Source organism: Coloeus monedula, assembly GCF_965178545.1.
Source record: "Coloeus monedula genome assembly, chromosome: 7".
Lineage (NCBI taxonomy): Eukaryota > Metazoa > Chordata > Aves > Passeriformes > Corvidae > Coloeus > Coloeus monedula.
In genome coordinates, this window is record NC_138787.1 from 22,192,764 (window position 1) to 22,212,333 (window position 19,570).

The 19,570-nt window shown below is 34.5% G+C and overlaps 1 protein-coding gene across 15 annotated transcripts in view; it reads left to right on the forward strand.

The window, feature by feature from the left end:
• LOC309574966 (sodium channel protein type 2 subunit alpha) overlaps positions 1-15,618 on the forward strand; it is a gene marked incomplete at both ends in the record, with an annotated part of 52,482 nt that extends 36,864 nt beyond the window's left edge. For all 15 annotated transcript variants that reach the window (XM_082285015.1, XM_082285010.1, XM_082285019.1 and 12 more), the window contains 8 exons: positions 104-277; positions 4,462-4,584; positions 6,449-6,730; positions 9,049-9,102; positions 10,297-10,438; positions 12,133-12,230; positions 13,321-13,591; positions 14,429-15,618. In XM_082285015.1, coding sequence (XP_082141141.1) covers positions 104-277; positions 4,462-4,584; positions 6,449-6,730; positions 9,049-9,102; positions 10,297-10,438; positions 12,133-12,230; positions 13,321-13,591; positions 14,429-15,618 — 2,334 coding nt within the window. The remainder of the gene's footprint in view (positions 1-103; positions 278-4,461; positions 4,585-6,448; positions 6,731-9,048; positions 9,103-10,296; positions 10,439-12,132; positions 12,231-13,320; positions 13,592-14,428) is intronic.
• Positions 15,619-19,570: the final 3,952 nt, after the last annotated feature.

The window sequence follows — 19,570 nt, forward strand, 5'->3', positions numbered from 1 at the left end:
GGGGAAATATTACCTCTGCCCTAATTATTTTTTATTCTTTATTGCATAATTTTATCATGCATATTCTGTGAAACAGTAGTAATACCTGAATATATTTTTATAGGCTTTTGAAGACATATATATTGAACAACGCAAAACTATCAAGACCATGCTGGAGTATGCTGACAAAGTTTTTACGTATATTTTCATTTTGGAAATGCTTTTAAAATGGGTAGCATATGGTTTTCAAATATATTTTACTAATGCCTGGTGCTGGCTGGACTTCCTGATTGTTGATGTAAGTACAAATTAATACTGTAAAATTGACTGTAGTAAAGTTTCTGTGTTGTAAAATACATTGCTACTAGATTAATATTATAAGTGTGCAAAAATAATTCCCATTTTATAGTTATACTGCGTTAGTAATGGCCTGCAGTGATTTGGAGGTGTTATTTAAAGTCCATTCATATGCCAAGAGGAAAAGGATGGCTGGCTATCAGTCTCTCCATTCTTCATGGTTAATATTTTCATACAAAGGATGTATCAAACTTGAGATTTTATGAGGAAAAAACTTAGTTTTTAAGCATGCTATCTTTAATGGGCTCTGACTATGCTACCTTATTCCATAGCAAATAAGACAGTTCATTGTCCAAATATCTTCTTCAAACACTGCAGCTTTTCAAATGAAACAATTCATTTGGTCCAGATTTCATCTAAGTTCTCAGAACTCTCTTACTGAAAACTATTCTGTAATCATTTCTAGTGAAAACAGAAAGACAGTGGCTATTTGATCTAAAAAATAATTAGTTTTAATGGACTGACAATCTGCAATAGCAAAATCAGCTGTGACTTGGCAGGGTTTATGATAGAAGAGAATACAGAGTTTCTTGGCTGCCTTCCCAGCTGTGATATACTTCTGTGCAAAGGCCTTGCTTATGTTGTCGGAAGGGATCAAAGTTGGTTTTGCTCCCAGAATATTTTGGTCTCTTGCCTCACACATTATCTGACCCATTTCATTGGCTATACATGTCCTCAGTGTGGAACTGAGAGATGGCGTCTCACAGCAATTGTGCATTTTTAGTAATTTCTGCCCATGCTACCATATTTCTTGAGAAGTTTGCATAAATCCTGGTCCCATCACTACTTATTCCATATGGATATAGAAATTATCATATTTTTAACTCCCACAGGAAAAAAACCTAGCTAGATTGGCCCATAATTCAAAATGGGTGATCTTCTCTTTTCTTCTAACCTGCCCGAGTTAATTTTGTTATACAGTTAATCTCTAGCTCTGTGCTGAAAATCTAGAATGAAGCAGTGTGAATGGTTTTCCTAAGAGGATGTTAATGAAGTAGAGAGGCCTCTCAACAGGATTATGTTAAGAATGGATTTTTTTTTTTTAAGATAAACTACAACTCATGTTTTAATTATTCTTTTTGTAACTTAAACCTAAACAGATTATTCTAAGCCATATTCTATATTTCCTAGTTTAGCTTCAGACATGCTGTTATCTGAGCAGGCTTTCAAACTTAAAAATACATCATTATAAGTAAAGAAGCTTATGTTGCTAACTTTTTACCATAGTTTGTAATTCTATAAACAAAAGCATGACTAAATAAGATTAGAACTTTCCACTTTTGAAGAATTATTTTCAGTGTTCCAGCAAGTGGTAAAAAATGTTTAGTCTGTTTAAAGCTAACTCAGCAATTTCTTTAGCACCACCAGACAGCACTTGAAACAAATATGTGAGCTCATGTTCTCTTCCTAGAGAAAAGCAGAGACTACACTGCTTTAACTGGCAGTTTAAAGAGGTGTGATTCAGTGGCTTTCTGCCAGTGAGAACACTAGTGTCTCCTTCTTCATTAGAAGTGACTAATCAGATTGTTTAATTCCATTCTCTAAAATTATTCAAGAGTATATACAGATAGTCCTTTAGGGCTTTTACCTTTAATATCTCATATACCTGAGTCTCTCACTGTATCAAGTAGTCATAGCTACTCTCACTGATAGTGACCAAATTAGATTTTAATAATTACACTAAGAAATGCTAATTTTCAGCTCTGTCACTTTACAGCTGTGACAGATGACTCTTGGTACATCTGCCTACCTCAGTTTAAGACTATCATGCAATCCTACTGTATGGCCTGGCCAAAGTTCTTGAGCAGGGCTGTCACTGCTAAGTTTCAAAAGGTTTTACAAGTTTTTGCAACACGTAGTCTGTATTAGAAGACAAACACAAATGAGGATATACAATCCTTCACTTTTAGGAGACATATCTTTCTACCATTTTGAGATCATTTTCATTTCTTAAAATTACTGCATCTGCATGGATTAATCTATTTATCAGTGTAGAGAGACATTTACTTTCTCACATACTAGCAACAAAACAGGTGGAACTGATGAGAGAAGACCAAGTTAACAAGACTGAGAACACCAGAGAAGAACAGAACAGCTGTATATACAATAGAATTCCAAGCAAATCTTTGTATCCCATATGAACTCTCCAGAGAAAAACACATTTTTTCCAGTAAATAAAGTATTTCTGTGAGAAAAGAGAAAGCTCTTATGGTGTAAGAGCAGTTTCACCATGGTAAGAAAGCTGAAATAGTCTGAATATAGTCTGAAATAGGCAGCACAAACAAGATTGAAGAATTTTACAAACAGAACCGAAGAACTGCCAATACACACAGTGCCACTGAAGGCTTTCAGGAGCTGCTGCTACCTAACAGTTTAGAAGGGGTCTTGTTTGTGAAAGATAGCTAAAGCACAGTGCAAATTTGGGGACAAAAGTACAAAATGAAGGAGCCATTAATGTGAGTTCAATTTCATAGGACACCTTGCTCTCCCAGAGAGATTTTAAAAATGTTTCATTTTTTATTTTTAATTCATAAAATGTGCTGTATTTACACTAAGGTTTATTGTCATGCCGGGGTATCTTATTGATTTGAGTGAATAAATGAATATTCTATTAAAAATACAGAAAATTCCATGTCTTATTATCTCTGGAATATATTATGGGTGGCTAAGGATGAAAAATATCTCTCTCACTGTAGCATAACAGGACAAATAAACTGCATTAATGATAATTATTAATAATAATTAATGTCAGTATTTAATATAATGTCTGAAAAAATAATGTTATCTCTTGTAAGTGAACAGACTTCAGTTACAGACTAAGAAAATCAGTAAGATTTTCTTCTTAATATGCTTATAATCACAGCAAGTCACATTTATCCATTAGAGCAATAAATTAATCCTTTCCTTTGATAGAAAGAATTACATTCTGACATGTAATCCAGTTGAAATGTACAGCAATATGAATTCACTAAAACACTATTTTCTGCTAGATAATATACATAGCAACATAGCAATGAATAATTGATTTGTGTTTGCTCTCAGATTGTCTTTCTGAGACATGATCTTGTAACTCTTGTGTTTGCGATTGATCTAATTGTTCTTTATGGATATAAGTAACATAGGAAACCAAGAAACCAACTTTTCACATAATGGACAAAATCTTACCACCATTATCAGTGAATGCCAATTTCTGTACAGTCTTTGAAGAGTTCTTTAAACTGAGGCACAGAAATGAACATTTGAGGGATTTTCTCAAGGACCAAAATATGCCTATGTTCATTTACATGTAATCTATGCTTTTGGTGGTAGAAATGAATAAAATATGAGTAAGGTATGGTATTTCCCCACTCCTATCTTCAAAACTGCTTGAAGAAAATTAATTTCTTTCATATTAACACTGTCTAAAGCTCAGTTCCATTTGAGAAGCAAATTAATTGCTCTTTACTTAAGTGGATTGTCTTATAACAAAATCCCAATAACATGAATCAGGAGCTTAATACTGCTGTAGATAATAAAGCTCTTACTGCTATAAGGCTAGCAGCTGTTAATATCTATCCCATAATATTTTCCTATACTTAGAACATTTAAAAAAGATAACAGAGACTTGGTCAGGCAAGTCAGAAAGTACCACCTCTTTCAATACATATTTCAGAGATATCCTGGTTATTGTTGCTATGAACTGTTTGACTTACAAGTAATATTTATAACAAATATTTGTAATTAGCTACTACAATATGTAGTATATTATTAGCATTTGTAGATATTAAAAATATTGCCAGAAGTTAATAAAATAATTTAATGTATTCAGAATTTTAAATGTTTGGAAGGTTGAACCTTAATGAAGTTACAGAAAGTATGGCTATTTCATCTTCAAATATTCCTGAAAATTTTATCCAAAAAGTATGCTTCCATATGACTGTTAAATCCTATCCAACCATAACAGACATTTAATAGCATATATTCCTTTTTCAACCATGTCTTTTTGAGACCGCTTGCCTTTCCAGCAAGTATGAATATGGTGGCATTCTACAACTTGTCACTGTTGATTTGTTGCTTGAATTTGTATTCTTTTTAAATAAACAGTGTAGAATGATTTTTAAAATATTTTTTTTCTGTATTTGATAGGTCTCATTGGTTAGTTTAATAGCCAATGCTCTGGGCTATTCTGAACTTGGTGCCATTAAATCGCTACGGACATTAAGAGCTTTAAGACCTTTAAGAGCCTTGTCACGATTTGAAGGAATGAGGGTGAGATAAAATGAATGAGTCTGAACAAATGTATGCATACAAAAATGAATGTATAAATGGTTGCACTCACGCTTTCTTCAGAGAACTCCACAATGGGAAGGCATGCAAAAATGTGTGGGAAAAGGCCTTTCAACACATCCTTACAAACAACCTATGTACACCTTACATTTGGAAATTAGACCTTGAGCTCATTAAATTTGCCTGGTCACTGATGCATAGTTGTGTTTTCCCAGCCCCCTGACTTAAAATTTCCATTGATTTGTGGACGTAGCAAAATAAAAGGACATGACAAATTTTACAGTATGGGGTTGGAGGTTTCTTCTGCAGTTTATCTGGTCATTTTCTTTCATCAATTTCTGTAGCTAACCTCTATTCTGTGTTAGTTTGTCAGTGGTTCAGGATGGAACAGGATTAGCCAGAAAACAAAACAAACCAAAAAAAGGTGAAAAAGCTGACAACAGTGACACATCAGAAATGAAAGCTTCACTGTGTCTCCCTGTCTACCTGCCTCGGGAAAAAAATCCCACAGTAAATGCTCTAGTATTAGAGAAAGGTTTTCTGAACAGACACCTGAAATAAGGATAGGTTTGGAAGTATAGAAGGGGAGAGATGGGAAATCATTTTCTCAGTTAGAGACCTTTTACTTCATATGAATGTATCTGCTGTAATCTTACATCTCCTAGAGAGCTAAAACCTTCCTGTTGAGGAGATTGTTATTTTCATATTCTGACAAAACTAAAACAAGCAACCAAAAAAAACCCCACCAAGAAAAACCCTGTTATAAACTGTCTGCTGAAAATGCAGACTGTGATACTTACTGAGAAATTGACACATAAAAAATTAAAAAGAAAATGTTATTGAGAAATCTCCTTTCAATCTTTCACCTCAAAATACCCCAGTGCTGCAATTACATATTTATAGCTCAGTCACAGGTCTTCAGTTTCCAAATAAAAAGTGTGGTTCCTGTCTGGGTAAGACTGTTGGTATCCTAGAGGTGGTCACGCCTGCCTGTGTAGGGAAGTGTGTCCTGTAGCATATCACCATCACCACTATGTTTTGCATGATTTGCAATACAAGCAACACTTTAAGTCCCTATCTAATAAATAGGCAAAACTGATATTGATGCTAGACTACTTTCGGCCAACTCAGCGAAATGAAAAATACTATGTTTTTCAAGAAAACTTTTGTCCAGGGATTTCATCTGGTCTTTTACTGCTACACAGTAGCTCAAGGGAATTAAATGCAGCCAATTAAAAAGAAAAAGAAGGATAAGTGTAAGAGCAACTATAGTGACCCAGGCAATTTAAAACCAAGACTCAGAGGAGATGCTGTTAATAAAGACTAAATAAGATATCCTTTATTATGTTGAATTCTATGTGGATATTAAAATACACTGATGCCAATATATACATAATGTTTCTAAGAATAAAGTCATTACTAATAATAGTTTTACATGCAGACGTTTTTATTCAGTTTTTCACATCATTGTTCTTTGAGCTTTTTCTGATTTATTTCCTATTTATATATTTTAATTTATGTTGCTGGAATTTAACATTTATTTCTCTCTTTTTCTCTAGAGCACACAAATTCTAAGAATCCATCTTGCTACTAACAGGTTTTCTTTTGCTTTTTGATTTTTTTTCAGACTTTTGCATTGTCATCGTTTCCATCTCATTTCTTGCTTTTTGTAATCTCATTAGCATTTTATTAAACCTTAATTAAATTTTCCCCCATAAATTTTAATGTAATATTTTAATTTTCCATCCCATAGTAATACTGTTTTGACATTTTAAAAGTATTTTTAAAGTATTTTTCATTTTCTTTTCATAAGCTAAGCAGCTATTTTGTCTAATTTGTTCACTAGGTGGTTGTAAATGCCCTTGTAGGAGCAATCCCATCTATCATGAATGTATTGCTGGTATGTCTTATATTCTGGCTAATATTCAGCATCATGGGAGTAAATCTGTTTGCTGGAAAATTCTATCACTGTGTCAACACCACAACTGGTGAGATGTTTGATATCAGTGATGTCAACAATTATACTCAGTGTGCAGAACTCATAAAAAGCAATCAAAGTGCCCGATGGAAGAATGTGAAAGTCAACTTCGACAATGTAGGAGCTGGATATCTTGCTCTGCTTCAAGTAGTAAGTAAATGTATATATTTTCTTTTTGCTCTTTTTAAAGATATCTAGGAAAAATGGGTAATTAAAGACTGTTAAGTACTGGAATAATTTCTTCATAGCAATAATTTACAGCTCACACAACTCTATTACATTGTTTCTTGTAAATTTTTTTGTTAATGATAGTAGAGTAATTTTCCATTCCAAGTCTAGGGAATACAGTGTCATGATGATGATGATAATAATAGTGTGAAAACAGTAAGTTTAAAATGCAAAAGAATCTCTTCAGTGGCGCACAGTATAGAACTATCATATTCCTTAATGCTTTTAAAAGAGTCATTATAGAACACTAAATAAGTATTATGTTACTTATAGTATTATTCTTGTGAAGTATTAGATGTTTTTGTATTGCATAGCATATTCATTCCATTAATTACTGCTGCTTATACAAAATCTGTAAATTCCATATCTCCTTCAATTCCTTATCCTATGCATTGTGTTTAGAACTGTCTTTATTCTAGGTACTGAGAATATTTTATTTACATCAAAGAAATAAAGACCTTCGCTCTTACAGGTTCCTTGCTTAGAATGGAGCTTCTGATAGCTGGGATCTGATCCAAAACACAAGCAAGAAAGCATGCAATAAGATTTAGATTGAACTCTGTAGAATCACTTGTCTGTAATTCAACATACAGCTTCACTGAATGAAAAGATGTCAGAAATGTCATGAGATTTTTACAGCTCTGATATTCAAAGTTATCTAAGAACTATATGTTTGTCTCTTCTATCTCAGAGCAGGTCAATATCTGTAGCTGACTTTAATTCCAAAATTTACTACCCAGCTTAAAATGTTTTGCCTGCAAAGGCAATGTGACTCTTATGTGCTGAGTAGTAGTACTGGAAGATGACTCGGATTCTCTGACTTCAGATCTCATTGCTACCATTGCCTCTGAAGATGCATAAGGAAAACTGCTTCTCTTGAAGCTGCGTATGAATGTCATCTGTGTCACACATCCAGACAGTCTTGGTCTTTAATATCACAACTTCACTACTGTGAACCTTTCATCCTTCTTCTCTTTTTTCTTTGTTCTGATTTTTCATAATTTTCCTTTTCAAATATTCCCTTCTGACCTTTACTTTACCCACAGAGATTAAGGCATCTTTGAGCATTTATTGTGTCACCTCTTCATCTAATTGCCTCCACTAACATTTTCTCTCCACTCTTCTCCTGTATTTATTGCTTCTATCTAACTCTGATATTTTCGTAATTGTGCTATGCAATTGCCACCAAATGGCTGGCAATTGCCTCCTGAGCCAGAAAGATCTGTGAAGCCTGGCTTGAAGCACACCTTCTTGGTAAATTAGTATTGCACTGCAAAATTCAGGAGGAGATGAACACTTCCAGAGTGAAAGTTTTCTGCTGTGAAAACTGGCAGCTGTACCAAAGTACCAACGCTACTTCTGGCAAGCACAGATGGAAATACGTTTCTTGGGATGGCTCCTCTCCTGAACCTCTTCAGGAGTGATGCTCTTTGTTCATTCCACAGGCTTTTTAGCTCTTTTTTTCTTTATTGTGAATAAGCCTGGAAACCCTGGCTAACAGTCGCACAGTCACACTTTCAACCAGTATGTCACACCAACTTTGGTGTTCCTTAGAAAATGGACATTCTGCATCCATGAAAATCACCTTCTTAGAGCAGTGATGGCAGGTCTTTCTCACTCTTTAAATGAAAAAAGTCTCTATAGGAATTCAGCCAAATTTTTATAGGTGTCAATTACAGCTCTTTCACAGCTCAATTTTTGGTCTTCTGTAAAACAAATCTCTCATGAACCAATGTATATTTTTACTTTGAACAGTCTATTCCTTTTAGCTATGTGGGATTAAAACATTTCTAAAAATACCAGGTCAGTTTAGACACAGAAAAAACATTCAGACGCATGTTGGTTTTTATCCAGAAGTTATATTACTGATTGCACCAATTCATGTTGTAAACTTAACAAAATGGCTGTGGCCATGAGTGATTCTAGTAGATCCTACCTAAGTAACTCCAGCATTAATGTCTGTTTTAGTCTATCATTCTTCATCTGCAGCTCCAAACTGTTGACTTGCTGAGACCTTCAGAGCCTGATTTTTAATATTATTTGAATACCTAAAAAAAAATTCTCAAAAAATCTAAAATAACACTATGAAAAATATTTTACAATGCCTGAGTTGTTAAGTGTGATTTAAAAATTTAGGAATGATTTTATTAAAAGTGGAGGTCCAGATAAATAAATAACCTAGTTCCTGTACAGATTATGAATTTGTATGGGGAAGATAAACAACTTTGTTTTATTTCTAGGCTACTTTCAAAGGATGGATGGATATTATGTATGCTGCTGTTGATTCACGAGATGTAAGTGTAAAACTTTCAAAGGTCATCTGTTGATTATTTTCTGATAAAGAGTATTGAATTTAAACAGCTAGACACCCAATACAACAACTACACCAACAATAGCACAGCTACACACACAACAAAAAATTATAATCAGCACCAATATGGTTTTTTTTAATCTCAGAATTTTTACTGGAAAGAATTAATCCCACTTCCTCCTGTTTAGCCGAAAAAGCTAAATAAACTTATCTGGATTTTTTTTTTTTTTTTTTAAGGATAATGTTAATGTAATAGACCAAAGAAATGTTTTTCTAAAAATTCTTTTGGTAATCATGAGTATTAATTAATTTAAGATTATATAATGCAGTTATTAAATATGGAATACATTAATTGAGTTTTATAATTTGTGCATTTCATTGTTTCCTTAGATTGAGCACCTATGTTATCTAGATATTTAAGTGCAATTAGATTTTAAGGTTGAAAATAATCTGTTAAGCTTTCTGGGGATTAGAATTTTATTTTGGCTACAAAACTAAAACTCTGCTTAATTTATATAAATAGTCATGTTAATGATATTGTCTCCCAGAGTAAATAATCCTGTTTCATTATCTTTAGCATTTCTACACTCAAGCTTGTTGTGCTGTAGAGGTGCAGATGCTGGGATGTGAAATCCAGAAAAATAAAGACAATAACAAAATATTCCTTCGAAACTTGCCTCAATTTAATGGATTTTGCAAAACATATATTCACTAGAAATTTATTGAGAGCATCTTTTCCTAGATGAATGTAAGAATGCTCATGCAAGAACAAAAGTTCCAGGGAGATTTAGGCAAAAATAAAATTTATTGATTCTGTTGCATGATAATATACTGAACACAATATAAAATACTTATATTTCTGCTATTAAAATTTTAAGTACTAATGACTGGTCTCAATCCCACATTGCTTCTTCCTTCTACATGAGGAACTTTTTATATATGTACATACACAAACATATCTGTGGGCACATTTACTTAAAAATTCCATATGAACAATAATTCTGTCAGCTTCCAGTTCTCCAAATATTGATTGGAATGGATGTGTTGGATCTTTTTAATAAATTGGTGCCATTGATAGCTTTTCTATCTGAGATGGCATATACTAAATTTTAAATTATACACATCATTTTTTATATCTAGTATTCTCATGGGTAATAAATTTTTTAATATTTTTTAGGTAAAAGATCAACCTAAGTATGAGGACAACTTGTACATGTATCTCTATTTTGTCATCTTTATCATATTTGGATCATTTTTTACCTTGAACCTTTTCATTGGTGTTATTATAGACAACTTCAACCAACAAAAAAAGAAGATAAGTATTTAAAATATTTCCATATTGGTATGAATTACTAGCTATAATGAATTAATAAGTTACTTCTGTAGGGCTAATAAAAATCACAAGTCATTTCAAGACCTTAAATAAAGTGTCTATTTTTTAATGATAATCTGTGCTAAAATCTGTGGATGTGATTCTGAATTTTGCATTTTTAGCATTTTGACAAGTGAAAAGTTGGTTCATAATAATTTGAAAATTGTGTAAACAGCTAAAATGAAGATGTGAAAAGTGAACCTGCATTTTTGGTTTGATTAGATGCAATACTATCTAGCATGAAATTATTTCTTTTTCAGTTTACTCTAAAGAATTAAGATAAATTAAGGTAAATTAATTTTAATTATTCTTACAAACTCTTGACACTTAATGAAGACACAATATGGCATTGTTCATACAATGAAAAATGGATCTGCAAACTGATTAAACAGTAAGTTAAGAGAAAGTCAAGTAGAGCTCATATGAATAGGCTTATAGGAAAAATTAAAAGTGTGTACATAAGGACTATTTTTGTAACACTTTTATGAGAAATTAGATGAATTTTTTAGACACAAATACAATCTATAATCTCTTATCAGTAGTAAAACAGGTATACAGGGAATGGTGTTTCTGTATACATTTGACATACAAGAATGTTTAAAATAATAGTATTGATAATGTATACAGTTCAGTTTTAAAGAACTTTAAAATATAAAAACACAAATAATCACATTTAAAATACTTTGAAGCCTCACAGTTCTTAGTTTTTTGAATGCTAGGGTCATTTTAAATTTTTGTGTGCCGTGAAAAAGCAGTTTCATATGATTTGCTTTTTTCCAATCACCAAGTAAAAAACAGCAATACCAGACAGAATCTGTGGTAAAAGAAAATTGTGAACTACAGAAATTTTTCCTTGTGAAAATATTCTTCAGCTTCCTAGAAGAGTCATAAACATGTCTGGGGTTACTATCAATTTTGTGATGCTTCGGCTGTGACAGCCAATTTAGCAGACTGTGACTTTGACGCTGTGTTTCCATCTGACTTAGTTCAGATTCCTCAATAAGCACTATTTACTTATACTGGAAGTCAGTCATTCAGTTGCACATCTGACTGGCAGCATTTGCATCTGCAAACAAAGGCTGATTTGAGTTAGTCAAGATTCCAGTGGTGTTTTAATTTGTTATGGCATGACATTAACTACTGTTCTTAATTTTATATCAAAGGTGGGGGGTTTTTTGCCATTAAAATCCACAGATTAGATACGAATACAGTCCTTTAACACAACTTGTGCCTCAAAGTTATGTCTCTTTTAGACCTGTCTAGCTGTAATCCTAAAAGTCTATACAGAATATAGGACATGTAAGGCACTAGTCACGCTCCTATTCACTAAACATATCCTAATCAGCAAATTATTGAACAGCATCAGTATAGCAAGAGCCCTTTTAGCCATTTCAGCAAAAGTGAGCCTGAAGACACTGGAAAAACTCAACTGTCAAGCTGACAAGGCACCATAATGGGGTTTTTCTGCGTGTTAGAAATGTATATGAGCATCCACACTCTAAATACCTGAAAAAACCCCTCCCTTTTTATATAAATTAAATATAATTTCAATATGATATTACAGAGTGGCATACTGTAGTTAAATGTTTTATGTGTGGACATGATACTAATTAATTTTGATATTATTTCTTTACTTTGGAGGTCAGGATATATTTATGACAGAAGAACAGAAGAAATATTATAACGCAATGAAAAAACTGGGATCCAAAAAGCCACAGAAACCTATACCAAGGCCAGTGGTAAGAGTGATTTGATTTTTATACCCCTAATATTAAATACTCATTTGGGAATATGATCTTATCCATAAGATAAGATTACAGGTCTGGAAAGAAAATATTTTTTCCATTTATTTTCTTGTAAAGGTAGAAATTGCCCCTTTATAAATCCATCAGAGTAGATCATTCATAACTTGTTGAAAAACATACACACTGAAGTATGAACAAAATGATTTAATAGTGTTAATATGATAAACTTCGAAGTTCCCTGCCTAAGTCCTGGAAAACCACAACTGATTGGATCATTTATTGGTTCTTGTTACCAGGGACAAAATTAACTTCCTAGTTTTTCTCCTCAGAGAGAATTTGTAGGAAACGGGGATGCACTGGCCCTTGCTGCTGAAGACTGAAAGGGGCACTGGTAACCTAATAGGAAGGACAAATGCAGAAAATCTTACAGAATAAAAGAATGCCCTAGGGAGTAAATCATAGACTAGGATAAATTTGTCTCTAAGATAAGACATTACTCGTGTTATTTACTGAACTCCTACACTGTTTGAAAAAATAAAATACTTGTTGCACCTTATGCAGCAAGTGGTTAAAAATAGATTTTCTAAGGAGAGACATATGGCAAAAAACATTGAGCTAAGTACTAAAGAAAAACTAGGCTATTACAGTCATGGTGTATTTGAGACATGTATCTTAAGCTGTCCAGTGATCTCACCAAGCACAATTAATTTAAGGAAGAAAGAAGGTTAGCATTCTAAAACCATCTGAGAATAAAGATAAGAAAATTTGTTTCCATTCAGCTGGTACTCTTGCTGGCTATCAATTTACACCACCTATTTTACCCCAGTTATTAATTGTCATTGTTATTACTCTTATTATTGCACTGTTTCCCTTCTTGTCTCTTCAGCCAACAGTGGTGAACTTCTTGATTCACCCTAACAGGATGAGATATAAACTGACATGTGTTGGGCTTACATTAACACCTGTATTGTGAATGGGTCTTGCTCTGCACTCCTAAATCTTGAAGGGAGTTGTTTTCTCATTTGGCATTTTAAAAGACAATTATTTTCACTGTATAAACTGTATTCCATCTTTGTGTTTGCAGAACAAATTCCAAGGCATGATCTTTGATTTTGTAACCAAACAAGTGTTTGACATCAGCATCATGATACTCATCTGCCTTAACATGGTCACAATGATGGTAGAAACAGATGATCAGAGTAAAGAAATGGAAACAATTTTATCCCGGATTAACTTGGTGTTCATTGTCCTTTTCACTGGAGAATTTGTCTTGAAATTAATTTCACTTCGCCATTACTACTTCACTATAGGCTGGAATATTTTTGATTTTGTGGTTGTGATTCTCTCCATAGTAGGTAAGAGCAATTCCCTTTCAAGAAAGAACTAGTGGAAGAAATATGAAACATTTGTTTCAAGTATGTTGATACTGAATATGAAATTTTCTTTTTCCTAGATGACTTACATGTTGATTCAGATCTTCATACTATCTAGCATACAATATATGCAATGTTGCATATAAGATTTTTGTCTCTCCCATTAGATTCACTGTCATTTTCCACATCAAAACACATAACGGAACTGTTTGGCACATTAGATTAATGTGTGCAAAGAGGAGTGTTTAGTGGTATATGCAAACTAACCACAGATTTACTTTCAGTACTAAAACTGAAAATTATGTGAAATGGGTGAGATTTCTTTTTACTTTTGCTAACTCAGATTTGTCAGTTCAAACCTAGTGATTGCCCAAGGTGCAAATGAGTGATACATCTGAGAAAGATTGTGCTGATACAATGTAAATGTGTTAAAGAAATCACTGATTTTCAGAAATTAAGCCAATATCATCCTTCATAAAAGGCAGTGATTATAAGCTCAGCTTCAAGAATTAACTGTATCTAAGACATAAACTTCCCCATCCCAACTGTTTTAAGAACTACCTGTTTAGACAGGCACTACCTACTTGCCACAAGCAGTCTTTATTTTACTTATTTACCTTCTCTAGGATAACATTTCAACATAAGGAAGATGCTTTCACCTTAATAACAGCTTTCAATAAAATGTAATAACTTCTACAATTTTTTGCTATAACATAGAATCCCTATACTGATTATTTTGGAGATAGCAATAAATAAATCTTTCTATAGGTAATTAATTAATTTTAAATTGTATTTTAATTATTCACTTTCTTTTTCTAGGTATGTTCTTAGCTGAGATGATTGAGAAGTACTTCGTATCCCCCACACTATTCAGAGTCATCCGACTTGCCAGAATCGGTCGAATCCTGCGCCTCATTAAAGGCGCTAAGGGAATCCGCACTCTGCTTTTTGCTCTGATGATGTCTCTTCCTGCTTTGTTCAACATTGGGCTGCTGCTCTTCCTGGTCATGTTCATCTATGCGATATTTGGCATGTCCAACTTTGCCTATGTCAAGAGGGAAGTTGGGATTGATGACATGTTCAACTTTGAAACCTTTGGCAACAGCATGATCTGCCTGTTTCAGATCACCACGTCCGCTGGCTGGGATGGTTTGCTCGCCCCAATCCTTAACAGTGGGGAGCCAGACTGTGACCCCCATAAAGATCATCCAGGGAGTTCTGTGAAAGGTGACTGTGGCAACCCTTCTGTTGGGATTTTCTTCTTTGTCAGCTACATTATCATATCCTTTCTGGTAGTGGTGAACATGTACATCGCTGTGATTTTGGAGAACTTCAGTGTTGCTACTGAAGAAAGCGCTGAACCCTTGAGCGAGGACGACTTTGAGATGTTCTATGAAGTCTGGGAGAAATTTGATCCTGATGCAACACAATTCATAGAATATAGTAAATTATCAGATTTTGCAGCTTCATTAGATCCACCTCTTCTCATAGCAAAACCAAACAAAGTCCAGCTTATTGCAATGGATCTGCCCATGGTGAGCGGTGACAGAATTCACTGCCTTGACATCTTGTTTGCTTTCACAAAGCGTGTATTGGGGGAAAGTGGGGAGATGGACGCCCTCAGAATACAGATGGAAGATCGGTTTATGGCAGCCAATCCTTCTAAAGTCTCCTATGAACCAATTACAACCACATTGAAACGAAAACAGGAGGAGGTGTCTGCTGTCATCATTCAGCGTGCTTACAGACGTCACCTTTTAAGGCTAAAAGTTAAACAAGTGTCTAGTCTATATAATAGAAATAAAAACAAAGAGGGAGATGGACACATTATAAAAGAGATAATTATTAATAAACTAAAAGGGAACTCCACTCCAGAAAAAACAGATGAGAGTTCTACAACTTCCCCACCCTCTTATGACAGTGTAACAAAGCCAGACAAAGAAAAATATGAAAAAGATAAAGCAGAAAAGAACTACAAAGGTAAAGACATCAGGGAAAATAAAAAATAATGGTCTAAGAATTTTGTTAATGGGACAACTTGTTTACAGTCTTTGAGAATGAAGCATCAACTGGACTCCTGCAGGAGATTTATGCCAAACTGACAGTTTTTACACATATATGTGTGTGTGTGTGCGTGTGTGTGTGCATATATATACATTATATATATACTTAAGGTCAGTGCCTATAACAAAACAGTGAACCTCCATCATCAAACTGTGACTCTGTTAATCAGGGTAAAAAACTTGACAAGAGGTTACTGTTTTCACTACAGCTGACACTGCTAAGAATAAGGGAAAAGGTGGCTCCATAGAGAAGACGGAGCATGAAATGAGTGCAAAAGGATACTTTATGTTCCACATCATGTAGAACAGTAATTCTCTTCACTGTTTGTAATGCAACTGCCACATCTGTCATATTTTTACAAAAACTGTATTAGTGTATTTATCATTTTTTAATTCACAGGTTGTTTACTATTATATGTGACTATTTTTGTAATAGGTTTTATGTTGGGGAAAGAGGTATGAGGACCAGGAGTTCTACTATCAGATTCTCTATAAATAACAGATAGAAGTGATTTGCATAGACATGCTGCACTTGTCAATCATGCATAAATAAAAATATGACGTTGCACAAAGCTGAAGATTTTAAGAACTTTCATGTTTCAGGGTTGCTCTTAAATTTGAGGTATTCTAACTACTTGTATGGCTGCATCCAGATTATGAGATTATGCGCATCCAGATTAATGTGCCTGGAGAGTCTCCTCTAATTTACAGGAATCTGCAATGACTTATTTTTATGTGAATCATTAAACATTAGAAGTTCTTGTTTATGTTAAAATATTTACAGCTCAAAAAATATTGTGCGGTTTCTGCACTTGAAAAATAGCTTCACCAAATTATATCTGGGAGTTCCTTTTTTTTTTTTTTTTAACATCTCTTACTTTTTTCCTGGACTATTCTTTGGTTACTGTTTTCTCTCATTATCTCCAACATCCAGTGAATCCATAAAATACCCTTTTCCATGTAAATATTAACAATATACTGTTGTGCATATTTGACCATAGAATTAAATGGCTTTGCCGCATTGAATTGCATCAGATATGTACCACAGTATGGTTAATTTGCAAGAGCTCAACAGGACATGTTGTATCCTATGTCATAGATAGTTAGGAGAGTATCACTGATGCATGTCAATGCTTTTGCTGCTGTACCTTGCTCCTTCCACTGTCCACAGTCTCCACGATAGGAAACCATGTGTCAGTGATGAAGTGAATCAAGTTGTCCAACCAGACCTCATTCTTTCAAATCATCAAGCAATAGTTTGCAGCTATTTATGAGCTTTTTTAGTTTTGCATTTTAAATTTGAAGTGACTGCTATATGGTGTAGAATCAGACTGTACAGGCCATATTGCAAACTATTAAACCTGTTGACAATGTGGTTACCATATATAAATAATGTAAAGACATACCATTTGGCAACAGTTCTGTATATAAGAAAAGTGTCTTCGAGTTTAGATTGCTGTTTCTTATATTTCTTTCCTCATTCACTTGGCTTATTTTCTAACCACAGTAATTCCAAACTGGCATCATCACACTATGAGAAAAAAAGTGAGTATTTGTAGACTATCTTGTTTTAATAATATATTTACATATATTCCAATGTGAAGTAAATTGTGTAAATCTGGAACCCAGCTTGTTTCCAAATAGTTACAGGACATAGCAAAGAAAGCATTAGGGGAATGTACAAATTTCTAGCACTGTTTGCATCAGAAGTTCCGAGAAAGTCTCATAGTTGATTAAATCGTTGCTATCCTGCAGTGTCTGTTTACATAGTCTATTCTTATTCTTTTTTGAATCACAGTGCACTAGGCTTGTACAAATAAAATATTTCCCAAGAAAAAAATGGCACATTTGTATAATTGAGGACATCAGGACATTTTGTGTTTCATACACAAGCTAACATTAAATGTAGAAACTTTCTTTTACAAATGCTTTTGACTTGTAATGTGTTGGTGAAATGCATGCAGGAAATTGTTATTATCATAAACAACGCAAACAATATTACATATGAGCCAAAAAATAAAGATTTCTTTTTTTTAAATTGTGTTTATTTTGCTTTGTCTCTGACCTTCTGTTGGTTAAAGCAAGATAAAAACTGACTTTGGTGCAAAAGATTGCTTTCTTTTTCCCTAGAGCTAAACACCTTATTCTTCACATTTTAACTTCTACATAAAATAATTATAAAAAAAATCTGAGAACTTTGATCAAACTCCATTTATTTCTACTTCTTTGTTATCAGCATATTTTCTGGGAATAAAACTGGACACCTACACAATTCTGCCCCAGAATGTCCTCTCAACCCTCAAGAGCCCTTCTCAGCCATAAAGGCACTGCTCAGTACTGCTACCAAAGCTGTCCATGTTTTATGAGACTTAAATATGCAAACAAACTCTCCAATAAAGTTTTTTTGTTTGGTCTCATATAACATTCAGCCAAAGGGCTCATTGCAAACAGATAAAAGCTGGTTTTAGTTATACAATGATTCTTTTTATTCCAGTAATTCTCAAAAGTAATAAATACCATCTTACTTGATCTCACAAGTAAGGGATAACACTGACACTCAACTGCGTCAAGTAGTGTTCATAACCAAAATATCTGGATGTTAAATGGTAACATGGCTTGACTTAATATGGATGTCATCAAGCTGTTCAAGGGTAGAAAAATTTAGGACATTGAAACACATTATCATATTATTGAATTTAAAATATATTATTATATTTCAAAATTCACAGTAAGTACAATATTCCTGGAGATTTCACACTGGCTTGTTTTCAGTGTTCCTTAGTCTGTGGATATTATGCCATATTAACCATATTTTGGCTAAATATTAAATAGCTCATATAACCACAAAATAACTATGGAACACTGTAACACTACTCAACTACTATTCAACTATCTAATACACTGAGCATCAGCAGCTGCTGCAGCTGTCTCTGAGTTGGACTATCATGCAATAAGGAAGCCATACTTCACAGAATCACAGAAAATGCTGAGTTGAAAGGGACCCACAAGGATCATTGAGTCCAACTCCTGCCCAAGGGCATTGTCCAAATCTCCTTGAACTCTGTCAGGTTTGGTGCTGTGACCACTTCCCTGGTGAGCCTATTCCAGTGCCCAACCACCATCTGGGTGAAGAGCCTTTTTCTAATACCCAACCTAAACCTCCTCTGACATAACTTCCAGCCTTTCCCTTAGGTCCTGTCACTGGTCACCACAGAGAAGAAATCAGTGCTGCCCCTCCTCTTCCCCTCACAAGGAAGTTGTAGACTGCAGTGAGGTCTCCCCTCGGTATCCTCCAGGCTCAACTAAGTGCCCTCAGCCACGCCTCATATGGCTTCTCCACAAGGCCCTTCACCATCTTCATTGTCCCCGTTTGGACACTTTCCAATAGCTTCATGTCTTTCTTATATTGCAGTGACCAAAACTGCACATAATATTCAAGGTGAGGCTGCCCCAGTGGAGAGCAGAGTTGGACAATCCCTCCCTTGCCCAGGTGCTGTGCCTAATGGCCCCCAGACACGCTTGGCCCACCTGGCTGCCAGGGCACTGCTGACTCATATTTACAACTTTTTGTTGACCAGGACCCCCAGATCCCTCTCTGCGGCACTGCTCTCCAGCACCTCATCCCCAGTCTGTCTATACATCCAGGGTTGCTCCATCCCAGGTACAGAATCCAGCACTTTCCCTTGCTGAAATTTATATGGTTGGTGATTGCCCAGTCCTCTATTTTGTTGAGGTCTCTCTGCAGGGCCTTCCTGCCTTCAAGGGAGTCAAGAGGTCCTCCCAGTTTTGTATCTTCTGTGACCTTGCTTAATATCCCTTCCAGTCCTGCATCCAAGTTGTTTATGAAATGTTTAAGAGAACAGGGCGTAAAATGGAGCCCTGTGGGACCCCACTAGTG